Source organism: Artibeus jamaicensis, unplaced genomic scaffold (assembly GCF_021234435.1).
Source record: "Artibeus jamaicensis isolate MK-2021 breed Jamaican fruit bat unplaced genomic scaffold, CSHL_Jam_final contig_373, whole genome shotgun sequence".
In the NCBI taxonomy this organism is placed as follows: Eukaryota; Metazoa; Chordata; class Mammalia; order Chiroptera; family Phyllostomidae; genus Artibeus; species Artibeus jamaicensis.
The window spans coordinates 3783421-3796914 of NW_026521807.1; the positions used below are offsets into that span (position 1 = coordinate 3783421).

Below are 13494 nucleotides of genomic sequence, written 5' to 3' on the forward strand. Positions count from 1 at the left end.
ATGCACATGATTCAACTGTTAGCCAAAAAATCAAGTTTATAATTATCCTCATTGTAGTTAAGTCTATTTATTAAATGGATATGTTAAATATAATTTAATAGAAAGGACATTTTCCTCCCTCAACATAAATATTTTTAAAATTGCATATTAATCATATTGCTTTTTAATTGTAATTGCATATTTTAAAAACCTGTATGCTTCACAAATCATATAGTCTTCACATCAGAGGAACTAAAAATTTTCATGAGGTCATTTTTATAGCTACAGAAAAGAGAACAGGCTTCTATTGCAATAGTTAAAGCATGATCTCCATGATAATTCCAAGATATGTGTACTGTTTATGCAAATTACTGTTTTTAGAAATAAATTAGAATAGCCTTACTATCAAAGTTTCTACTTGTTTATTCCTAAAAAACAAACAAACAAAATAAAACCTCACCTCATTTCTTTTTCCTGAGCCTGACTATGAGGTCCCTTGATATTAGTCTCCAATATGTTTAACCCTATGTCCCTAAGAGTCAACACAGTCTACCAAAATTAAGTTTCTCATGAAAAAGAGTTTGGAGGAGCTCACATCATAATTCTTCAGAATAAACTAAGGAAATGATTTTTAATTAACATTTATTTTTGTATTTATATAATTAAATTTCTTTTTCCTTTTTATTGAATTTCTTGGAATGACATCAGTTAACAAAATTATAACAAAACTTAAAAACTGGTTCCAAAAAGATATGCACAACAAAGGAAAATTTTCTTTTTGAAAATTATGGTTAAAAAGTTTCTGCACAGCTAAAGCAGCCATCAGCAAAATGAAAAGGTAACCCACTGTATGGAACAACATATCTGGCAATAATACATCAGTCAAGGGTTTAATCTCCAAAATATATAAAGAACTCATGTGACTCAACACCAGGAGGACAAACCACCCAATTAAAAAATGGGCAAAGAACCTCAACAGACATTTTTCCAAGGAGGACAGACCAATGGCCAATGGACATATGAAAAAATGCTCAATGTCACTAGCCATCAGAGAAATGCAAATTAAAACCACTATGGGATATCACCTCACACCTGCCACAATGGCCATCATTGATACATCAACAAACAAGTGCTGACAAGGATGTGGAAAAAAAGGAACCATGATACACTGTTGGTGGGAATGCAGACTGGTGCAGCCACTGGGGAAAACAGTATGGAGTTACCTTAAAAAATGAAAAAAGGAACTACCTTTGGACCTAGTGATTCCATTGCTGGGAATATACCTGAAGAATCCCAAAACACCAATTCAAAAGAACTTATACACCCCCATGTTCACAGCAGAGCTATTTACCACAGCCAAGATTTGGAAACAGCCTAAGTGCCCATTAATAGATGAATGGATAAAAAAACTGTTGTATATCAACACAATGGAATTCTATACAGAAGAAAGAAAGAACTCCTACCTTTTGCAACAGCATGGATGGAAATGGAAACTATTATGCTAAGTGAAATAAGTGAGGCGGTGAAGACAAATACTGTATCATCTCACCTGTGAAAGTAATCTAATGAACACAATAAAGTAGTAAGCAAAATAGAATCACAGTAAGGGAAACATGGAAGAGACTGACAGCGATCAGAAGGGGGAGAGGGGGATAATAATGGAAAGAAGGGGAAGGGACCAGTCAAACAACAAGTATGAATGACCCACAGATATGAACAACAATGTGGGGACTGCCTGTGGGAGCACGGGGTGGGCTGGGCGGAGAAGGGCAAATGGGGAAAAATTTGGACAACTGTAACAGATTAACTTTTAAAAAAATTATTGTGATTTTTATTATTATTGTTACACAGAGAAATCTAGTAATCCTTTTAGGGGCTAGTTAACAGTCTACATATAGCAGTGACAAGTTTTTTTTTATGGTTTCTTTTGGAAAAATATTTTCTTAATTTCAACCAATACTACCTAGTCGAAAGTTTCCAAAGATGCATAGAAATTAACTTTAAGACCATGACTGACATGTTTACATTTGCAACACTGTAGTTTCATAGACCTCTTTACATCCTAAAAATACCATAGTATGGCCCAAAATCAATGTAACTGGTTTGGAACACATTTAGGATAAATTGTAGACTTCTGGTCAAGAGGGCGGCATTGGTAAACACAGCTGGCCTCCTCACACAACCACATCAAAATTACAACTAAACTACAGAACAACCATCACTCAGAACCGTCAGAAAGCAGGCTGAATGGAGGTCCGACAACTACAAAATTAAAGGATAAATTGTATCTGTTTAAAGTATCAAATTCTCTTAAAATTCATTAGCATGTAGAGATTTACCTTCTGTTAGTTGGTATGCAAAAATAATTCTGATATTAACATTAACATGTTCATTCTAGAAGTTTTACCCCAATAACTTGCTTTCTTTTGTGAAAGCATACAGTGAGATCACCTCTAAGACTAGAAAAGCTTATCAAAGAAGGAAATTATTTTTTTTTAATTATAACCCTCAAGAATATACAGGAAAATGGAAACCAGGTTAACAGAGAGGGCCTTTCAGTGAATGTTATTAAAAAATAAGAAGAGATTTATAATAACAGGTATAGTGTTTCACTGTAAAATGATCTGTACTGTGATTAGCTCAGTAGCCCTTTTTCTACACAGATAAAGGAAATGTTCATTCTAGCCTATCTAGGCAACTACAAATTATTAAATGATGTTAACAGAAACAGTTTAAAAGTCTGACCTGGAATTTTCACTTAGGGTTGTTAACTTTGCAAGATTTATCCAAAGCCCCAAAAAACTTTCCATGTTTACATATTTTACTTAATCATGATGGTGGAATTGAATTTGTACCTATGTGAAAATGGCAATGCATTCTGAGTTGGTTCAGCCCTTGACTCTGAGTTCTGTGCCACATCAGGTGTCCTTTCATCGTCTGTTCCGTTGATACTTTCCGGTGTTAGAGGGGACTGAAGGTCTCCGCCTGCTGATTCCTTAAAAACAAGGGGGGGATAAAAAGTGTCATACTTTATTAAAATACATAAGATCATCTTAAAGTTAAAACTGACTCTGATATATGCTTACTTATGAACCATATTTCAACTTAAATTAGAATCAATGACTTAAAAAATAAAATTAGAAGGAGAAATAATTTTTAAAGCAGAGCAAACTCTTGAAACATAACACAATTTAGAAACATAGTTTTAAAGAACTGAAACACTTTTGGGTTTACACAAGCAACTAATTGGTTAAAATAAAAGATATTAAGAAATTACTTGAGAAGAAAAGAAGATGGCACAAAAATGCAAGATGTGATTTTATTTGGATGGGTAGAAAGAAAAAGGGGAGAGGGAAATCTTCCAACAAGTTTCAATTTTTTTATCTGCCCTACTTTTCAATTCCTAGAATTATTTAGAAATGCAATCAGAAATATGTCTATAACATATACATAATGATTGTAGTGTATTTCAGCTTTTGTTGCCTGCTACTCAAAATGGATTTATATTTTGTCACAAAATTTCCTCTTATTTCTACTTTAATTAAGATTTTTGTTCAAGGTAAATTTGATTTATTCCTCTAGAAAATAATAGGATTTCAAATCAAGCTCAAGCTGACATTTATTCTTGCATCTGCCATTATCAGATTATCCAAACTTGACATTAAAAATGGGAATGAGGGGTCATTTGATAAACCTGTTGCCCAGCTGGGGTCCTAGTACCAGAGAGTACACAGCAGCGTGGTGGACTCCTTGTGATCTTGGAGCAGCCCAGTTTTACACTGGAAATATTAGGCTACCAACATGTTAGGGAAGAAAATGAAATATCAGTAGGGATCTGGTTAGGTATGGCCACAATTTGCCAACTTAGAAGAATACAAGATTTCCTCAAATTAAAAAAAGGAGAATATGTACAATACAGAAAAATGCTTATAATTAGAAAAACATGAGAATATAAGGAGATACCTAGGTTATGATAATTTATATACTTTACATAACAATACTGCACATGGAAAAAGTGCTGGAACAAATATGGGAAACGTCAATTTGGTGAGACTGACTTTCTTTGCGGGGTTTCTGGTTTTCTACTACTGTATATATTTTATTTCACATGTGAATAATCTTAACTAATAATACTATGATGCCATAAACTATATAAGCTGTCAAAGATTGAAAAATGACTCTGATTCCATGTTATTGCTTACCTATTTTTCAATTATTAATGGAACCTCTATTTCAATCTTTAATGTCACTCATGAAATCTCTCTCCGAAATCCTCTATTTCCATGTTAATAGACGGATAAAGTGTAGGTATAACCCGACAACACAAGTTGTTTTACAACAAAGTCAAATTCTACTAAGTGAACAATGAGAACAGTATCTAAAGTGACTCTTTCTAGGTCAATTTTGGACCGTATCAATTAGCAGAAAAAGTAAACATGCCTAAACAAAGCATAGGTAAACATGCTTTGTCTCCTGGCACGACCACAGAAAGAATTAGAACTAGACCTCAAAACAAACACCCAGGAATGCCAGAAAATCAAACTTCATGAAAGTTTGACGATCAAGGATTTAGAGAAGCCACATTCACCCAGACAGGTAGGAGGGGCAGAGACATGGAGACTGGTGGAAAGGCTCGGACACAGGGTGTGGCGCGGAGAGGCAGCAGCAGTGGCAGCAGAAGGAGCGGTCCCACATTCCCGTGTGGCAGATAAAACTTGGGAGGGCTACCTTGGGAGCAAGAGATCTCAGCCCCAGGCCAGACACACAGCCCAGGGTTCTAGCACCAGGAGGATAATCCCTGTAACTTCTGGCTGTAAAAACCAGTGGGGGTAGGGGTGGTAAAAGAACTGCTGGATTTTCAGGACATTCCACTTAAAGTGTCCTCACAGACTTAAAATGTACACAGGTCCATCCTCTGTGCGATTCAACACCAGGGCAACAGATGGAAGGGCTCTAGTAACACATGGCAAGTGCCGGGCAAACCTCCAGAAGCCTGGCAGCAGCCTCGCTCCCTCTCCAATCCCTCACCCCACACAGAGCCACAAAGGGGTAAAGAGGGTTGCCTCACCCTTGCAGTTAATAAGGCTCTGCTCCACACAATTTACAGGTGCCTTTTCCACAATAGGCCACACTACTAAGGGAGTCAAAGCAGCTCTACCTAATACACAGAAACAAGCACAGGGAGGCTGCTACATTGCAGAGACAAAGAAATATGGTGCAAATGACAGAACTGAACAAAACCCCAGAGAAAGAACTAAGCAAAATGGAGACAGCCAACCTATCAGAGGCTGAGTTTGAAACACTGATTATCAGGATGCGCAGAGAACTCCTTGGGTATGGTGGGGAAAAAAGGAAGAAATGAAGGGTTATACTAAGTAAAATAAAGAATAATCCACAGGAAACTGACAGAGAAGGGAAGGAAGTTAGAAACCAAGGATTTGGAACATAAGGAAGAGATAAACATTTAACCAGAATAAAAAGAAGAAACAATAATTCAAAAAAATGAAGATAGGCTTAGGAACCTCTGGGACATCTTCAAATGTGCCAACATCCAAATCACAGGAATGCCAGAAGGAGGAGGAGAAGAGCATAAAATTGAAAACACATTTGAAAAACTAATGAAAGAGAACTTCCCTAATTTGCAAAAGGAAATAGACATACAAGCCCAGGGAGAACAAAGAGTCCCAAATAAGTTGGACCCAAAAAGGACCACACCAAGACACATTATAATTAAAATGCCAAAGGTTAAAGATTAATAGAGAACCTTAAAAGGAGCAAAAGAAAAACAAAGAGTTTTCTACAAAGAGGTTCATATAAGACTAACAGCTGATTTCCCAAAAGAAACTTTGCAGGTAAGAAGGGACTGCCAAGTATTCAATGTGATGAAAAACAAGGACCTACAACACAAATTACTCTGTCCAGCAAGGCTATTATTTAGAATGGAAAGGCAGATAAAGTGCTTCCCAGACAAGGTAAAGCTAAAAGAATTCATCATCACCAAGCCATTGTTACATGAAATGTTAAAGAGACTTATTTAAGAAAAAGAAGATCAAAATTATGGACATTAAAATGGCAACAAATTCATAACTATCAACAACTGAATCTAAAAAAAGTAAACTAAGCAAACAACCAGAATAGAAACAGAATCATAGATATGGAGATCATTTGGAAGGTTATCAGCTGGAAGTGGGTGAAGAATGGAGGAAAGGGTGCAGGAATTAAAAAGCATAAGTGGTAGGTACAAAATACACTGGGGCGGGGGGTGTTAAGAATAGTATAGGAAATGGAAAAGCCAAAGAACCCACATGCATGACCGATGGACATGAACTAAGGAGGGTACTGCTAAAGGAAATGGGGGTACTGGGTGGAGGGGGCAAAGGGGAAAAACTGGAACAACTGTAATAGCATAATCAATAAAATACATTTTAAAAAAGATTTTATTTATTTATCTTTAGAGAGGAAGGGAGGGAGACGGGAAGAGAAATATCAATGTGTGGTTGCCTCTCATGCATCCCCTGCTGGGAGCTGGCCTGCAACCCAGGCATGTGCCCTGACTGGGAATCGAACTTCGATCCTTTGATTTGCAGGCCTGCGGCTCAATCCACTGAGCTATGCCAGCCAGGGCAATAAAATACATTTTTAAAAAAGAGATTTCTAAGTTAATACAGTTAGCCATTTTTATAGTAAATTTTTAAGGAAAAACATTATGAAATAATATCTCCTTTGACATGTATATATACCTATGCAAATATACACTAAAATTGATATGAAAAAACTAAAATATAAAACATAACTACAAATTGAAATTTAATGACCTTCTATCATCTTTACAATCTTATTTTCGGAAATAAAAACACTCACATCTCACTTTGTTTTGGGAAAACTTCCCCTACATCCCATACCAAAATAAATAATTTGAGAAAGAAAAATTACAGTCAAGTGAATTTCTGTATTAATATTTAAGAGAGAGAGCATGAGGGAAGCCAAGACTTAGAGACGTGACCATGTCATTAAAAAGGAGCCCGAGCACAGAGGCGAGATGTGGGAAGTGCCACACCTTAAGAATTATCTCTTCCTTTCCATTCGTGAAATAGCAAGAAAGCCTCCCACCCATCAAACAAACAAACAAAAAAACCCTTAGAAATATCCTGAATTACAATGAAAAGAAATGACCTTGGCCTTCATGCCAGGCCAGGCCTTCAGGGTGGTATCATCAACCTGTTCTAGGGTAAATGATGGGGTAGCCCCCCAAAACCCAGAATTTTTTTTATTAAAAACTGTGTACTTATTCTTACATGTTCAAACTTCAGTCACCTTCAAAGTACTCTCCATTTGATGCAATACATCTATTGAGACATTTTTCCAAGCTCAAAACAGTTTTCGAACTTGTCCATTTTGAGGCCTTTTAGTGTTTTTGCTGTTTTTTTGTTTCACCTCTTCCACATGAGCACAACATTTCCCTTTGAGGACTTTTTTCATCCAGGGCAACAACAAAAAAAAGTCACTTGGAATAACACAGGGTGAATAGGGAGGGTGGGGCATTGGAGGTCATGCCTTTTTTTGGTCAAAAACTGCTAAACACTCAGCACAGTGTGGGCAGGTGCACTCGCGTAAATCACCCATCGTGAAATGGGCAAAAGCACTGAAAAAGTCTTCAAAATAATTCATGGAAACCAAATGCAGCCTCTTACAACGCAAGCTGGTACACTGATACAGATGGATTCCTAGAACTCTCACCTAGCAGGGAAGCCTGTCCTACCAGGGACCCCCCTCATATGTGCTACAGCAGGACAATGGGGTGACGAAGGAGGGATGTGGCAGCGCTGACCACCTCCAGTGGGCCAAACACCACCAACACCTTCCATTTAATTGCAGTGAAGCCTGAAATTCAAATTCCTGCTAGCTTCATCCTTTTGGACTTACGTAAAACATTCTTGCAAGATTCACTCTATTTTATAATCTTTTATATTTAAGTGAAGATGAGAACACCACTGTTTTCTGGACATAGAGGCTCTGATAGGAAAAACTGGTAGAGAACCTAATGGTTTTGTGTTCTTGTGGCTACGGAAATGGAAAGAAATGCTAGGAAAAAGACACAGAAGAGCAAAAGGATACATAAAGGAAGATGAGGCCAAGATCAAAGGTCTACTGACATAAGTCACTCCCTACACCAGTCACTGTCTAGAGCCGCCATCTCTGAAATCCCATTTCTGACAACCACGCATCCGCATAATCTGACTCTGGATTAACTCATGCTCTTTGTTCCTTATGTAAAAGTGACTGATGCTAGGCACTCTACTTTTTTTTAGTAATTCAGCTTATATTTCTATTTTTTATTTAATCTTTATTGTATTTTTTTCCATTACCACTTAGTCCCCTTATACCTCTCTCCCCTGAGCAATCACCAAACTGTTGTCCACACCCATTAGGACTCTACAGTTTCTGTAACCATCAGGGAGTTAAATTCTTACCAAGTCATTTGTATTTATAGAATTATATAGCTGAATTAAATACTATGTAAACTAATGAAATTTGACTACAAAATTAGAATGGTCATATTAATTAAAACCAAAAATAAAATAAAATAAAAAGACAACCAAATTAGGTATATTTAATATTACACACCATGTAAAATATACTACCATATAATATCATAAACATGCCAGAAAAATCTATTAACATCATATTCAGAATTCTTTGCAAGTACCAAGGGTTAGCTCTACTATGAGGAAAAAATATAGTGAATTGCAGACATTATCAGTATAATTTATGTAAGAAAAGCAATGTGAAATTTCATTCAACAGATTCATATTCAAAGAAAAGGCTTCAACTATAAATCAAAATATGGATGAATATATAAACATAATATTGAATTTTAATTTATAAATGTAAACGAATCTTTTAAAAATAATTCTTCACATTAACGGACTCTTTGGATTAACTCATCAACTACCGGTTCTGATTCCAAGAGAAAACAGGGCTTGTGATGTGCATCCTCCCAACCCAACCCTCTCCCCTTCCACCTGCTCTTCAGCCTCATCAAGACTTACCTTCCCTGGTCCACTGCAAATATTATGCTTTGTCGGGCTCAACCTGGCTTTAATTCTCTCCACACACCAGAAAGCCAATCACCTTAATTACACTCTCACTAGCATCATCACTTTCCAAGCTTCCTTTACCTTCTACAACACCTATCCTGCCAATTTCCAATTTCATACAGAAAGAACCATCATTCCCTAGTCTTATGTGCCCAAGCTACCAGAAGCTATGAGAGAAAAAATACTGTTAAACATGCTGATTAGTGCCATGAAGATAATTTTGAGCTCTGAGTTTAATTATGCTCCTGAAGTGCTGAGTAATTTTTGATTTACCTATTCCCATTGTGGACTCTTCTTTTTTTCCCTAATAGACGTTCCAAACCTCTGTTCAAGCCTTTCCTCTTTGCAGCCATTCTTCTTCTCAGTGAATTGTCTAGCTCTTCTTTCACAGAGAAAACACTAATAAGCTGGCATTGACTTCCCCAATCTCCCTCCCGTCTGTACCTTCCCCTCCTGTTTCACACACCCAGGCTAATCATTCCCACCCTCTCCCCACCCCCAACAACAGCACCTTCTGCACAATGCTCCATCAGCGATCCTTCCTTCTATTCTTTCTCCTTCCTGATCCTTCCTTACATTTAAAAATATTTCAAGTCACTCTCACATGTACAGTCTAGAAAAACATTCTTAGGTTCACATCCTCCTGATCACCATGCTAGCTAACACTTTTTCTCCCCATGCAGAAAAAAAAATTATTAACTTATAGTCTTACTACCAAACATTGTGGTATCAGTAATAGCCTGAGGTCACTTCCTTTCATTCTAGAAACTACTTCACAATGCCCTTCCTTCACCAAGTCCACCTATAATTACAGTGAGCTCTGGTTTGAAAGTCCTCTAAAGTCCCATCCTGTTGGAAGTCTGCCTCTGACACTGCCAAATCTTTGCCTCCAACTTAAAATGCTCTTTTCTTGACATCTGTGCTAACATTCTCTGCTGGTTCATTTCCTTCTACTCAGTATCTTTTCCTGTAACTCCCTCAAATTTCTTAAGTGACAATCTTTAAGTGACTATTTTGACCCTTGTCTCTCTTCTCTTTCTATTCTCTTTTCTTTCTGGATGATACCATTCTCACCTACAGATTGAACTCCTATGTATCTATTGATGACTCTTTTTTTAAACTGAATGCATTGGGGTGACATTGGCTACTAAAATTATATGGGATTCGGGCATACAATTTCATAATACATCATCTGTATATAGTATTGTGTGTTCACTATTCCAAGTCAGGTCTCCTTCCATCACCATTTATACCCCCTATACCTTCTTCTAGCTCCTCCCCTTCTCTTATTGATGACTCTTGAGACTTAGTTCCAATTCCAACTTTATAACTACCCACAGGACATCTCTACCTGGATGCCCATTAGCACACAAATTTAATGTCTGAAGTAGGAATCCTCTTTGGAAGTCCATGCTACAAACTAAGAATAGAAGTGTAAAAACATCTAACTCCTACTTTAACACACCCTCCCTCACCCTCACTGCTCCCTCAATTCCCACATTTTCTCCAAATTCAGTTAACTTCCCCACTGCTATGTCTAGTCCCTCCTCTCTAGGCTCACTGCCAATGCCTAGCAGGTAAACTCAGTAGAGAAATGAATAAACAGTACTCTTAGGTAAGTAACAGGATGAGAGACACTTAAGACTACTGTCCTCACTTTGGACGGCAAGCAACAACATCCAGTGAATTCTAGTGAAGCTTTCCTGAGGGTGTAAAGGTTGTTATTGAGGTATCTGATTCAGTAAAACCACATCTGTTATATGATACTGAGAAAGTCTATTAACTTATAGACATTCCCCAATTCTAATGGCACATTTGTAGGATAGATACATAAATAATTCAGCTCAAAGCAGTACTACTTGGCTACTCTAGACCACCTTTCAAAAAATTCATTTACATCAAGTGGTGCCCTTGTTGAAGAAAATCAGCCACACTTGAGAGTTATGGAACTCGCAGTGTCCTAAGAGGTCACACAGTTCAAACCTCTGACCGTAACTGTGGGTTTGAGACCTGCAACCCAGACAGGCTGACTGGCTTCCCCAAGATCGAACAGGTGGTCACAGGGATCCTAACAGTCAGTAAAAATACACTAGTGCCTCATTTGGATAAAAACAATTTATCATTAAAATAAACATTTAAAAATCTGGTATTTATAATAAATCTAAAGAAACTTTGTTCCTTCTTTACACACACACACACACATTTCACTTTCTCTATAAAGTCTTAAAAAGCTTGAGGAAAATATTAGGTTATTAAAATATAAATCAGAAGAGCAACTGCAATATATTTAATGCTATCCAACATGACAATTTTAATGGGAAAAACCCCATAGCTTCTGTTTGGCTGTAGACAACCTATTGAGTAAACCCTTGACTCTATTTAAAAGTCTTAGACAACTGACAGCTACATTTTTTCCCCTAAACTCCAATGAAGAAAAATGTGGATACAGCCCTTTCATCTTCAGTGCATATTCTGAAAGAACTGCCTAACAAATAAACTAAAATGCAGTACTTTTACTGTGAACTATATACAAAATTTCAGGAGTAAAGCCAATCAAAGTCTTGATTTTATATAAAATTGTTTAAAAGGTTTTCATGGATACAAGATCTTCGACAGAGAAAATGTTCTAAATTCATGTTTATGATTTAAAGAGGGACATGAAAGAAACTAACAATTAATATGTGATTCAACTTATTCCTAAAGACGCAATGTTGAGATTATCTGACACAATCGCGCATTTATGTCAAGTGTACAACCTTAGCTCAGGAGTCTAAGAGTGGGGAACTAGATACCTTTGCTCTCAACACCAGACTCCTTTCGTCACAGACCTTCAGAGCAGTGGAATGGTCTGTCTTTAGCACTGCTTCTCAGATCAAGAGCATCAGCATCTCCAGGAAACTTGTCAGAAATGCAAATTCTTGGGCCCCATCTCAGCCTTACAGAATCAGAAATTTGGGGGTGGGCCCTGGCTGGTGTAGCTCAGTGGATTGAGCAGAGGACTGCAAACCAGAGGATCGCAGTTCAATTCCCAGTCAGGGCACATGCCTGGGTTGCAGGCCAGTTCCCTACAGGCCAGTTCCCAGCAGGGGATGCACTAGAGGCAACCATACATTGATGCTTCTCTCCCTCTCTCCTTCCCCTCTAAAGATAAATAAATAAAATCTTTAAAAAAAAAAAAGAAATTCGGGGGTGGGAATCAGCAATTTTTGTTTTGACAAGTCTTCTAGGGGATCCTGAGGCTTTATTCAATTAAAGAATCTGTGTTTTTCTAAATGACCATCCAAGGCCAGGCAGGTTTGCACGGGATTCGGGCAGACAGAAGAAAACGCGCAGAGCCGCCAGGATGTCTGACCTGCCTTTATTCTGGGGTGGGGCAATCCACACACGCCACAAGCCACACGTTGCACTGGCGTCCCCTGAGGAGAAGTCCCGACTCCCTTATATACTAAGTGCACACAAAGCCAGCAGATGCCAATACTGACCTTCAGGTTATATAACAGCTTCATTTTACGCATGTGGGCCCTACTCAAGGCCATGTGCACTCTGCCAAGCCACAGCTGCCCAGACATCCGGGCGAGGGGGCCTGACTGACTGCTTCTTCCCTACGGCAGCTGCTAACATTTATCAAACATTTACTATCTGCTAAGCACTTTGTAATCCTCATTTAATTCTCACAATAACCCATTTTATAGATTTAAAAAAAATAGTAACTTGCTTAAGTCAGGAAAGTAGTATGGGCAGATCTCAGAGTGAAAGCCAGACTCTACTGCCATTATCATATGACACCGTCATAATGTCATTTGTCATAATGACATTGTCACTATCATACTTATTCCTCCCAACCATCCTATAAGGCAAGCAATGTAATACTCCTATTACAGGTGTATAAGCCATTTTCACCAGATCACAGTGACAGAAGAAGAATGTATGTCTAAGCCTGTCAGACTTGAAAACCTGTACTCTCACCCAGTTTGCTGTCCCTCCTCAAATAAAAACAAAAGCTATGTCCAGCCAAGTGTGTACTGTTACCGATGGTCCCATTTAACCTCCTGATCCTGTTGCTGAATTCCTAAGTAATATTCTATTCTCCAGGCAGACCACCAATTTAGTGACTGGGTTAAACCCGTGAGAACCAAGTTCTGTTGTCTAGCTGAATAGGAGTGGCCAGTGCTCAAACATTTCAAACTAAAACAAATACTGACGACATCCACAATGGACTTGCACAAAGAGGGGAGAAAAGAAATGAAAAAAAAGGCTCCCCCAACTATTTCTCTGGCTTCTGTGCACTAAATTAACAGAGCTCAAATGTTTGGAAAAGATAAATTAAAGTAAGCATATTTTGGCTTTCAAAAACTGATGAACTTATAATATGTCTTTATTCCTTACATTTCATAGCATTATCCAAATAAAAACATCT

The 13494-nt window shown here is 37.7% G+C and overlaps 1 protein-coding gene across 2 annotated transcripts in view; it reads right to left on the reverse strand.

Annotated features, from left to right (window-relative positions):
• HOMER1 (homer scaffold protein 1) overlaps positions 1-13494 on the reverse strand; it is a 112819-nt gene that overhangs the window by 47548 nt on the left and 51777 nt on the right. For both annotated transcript variants that reach the window (XM_053664479.1, XM_037130784.2), the window contains exon 5: positions 2835-2974. In XM_053664479.1, coding sequence (XP_053520454.1) covers positions 2835-2974 — 140 coding nt within the window. The remainder of the gene's footprint in view (positions 1-2834; positions 2975-13494) is intronic.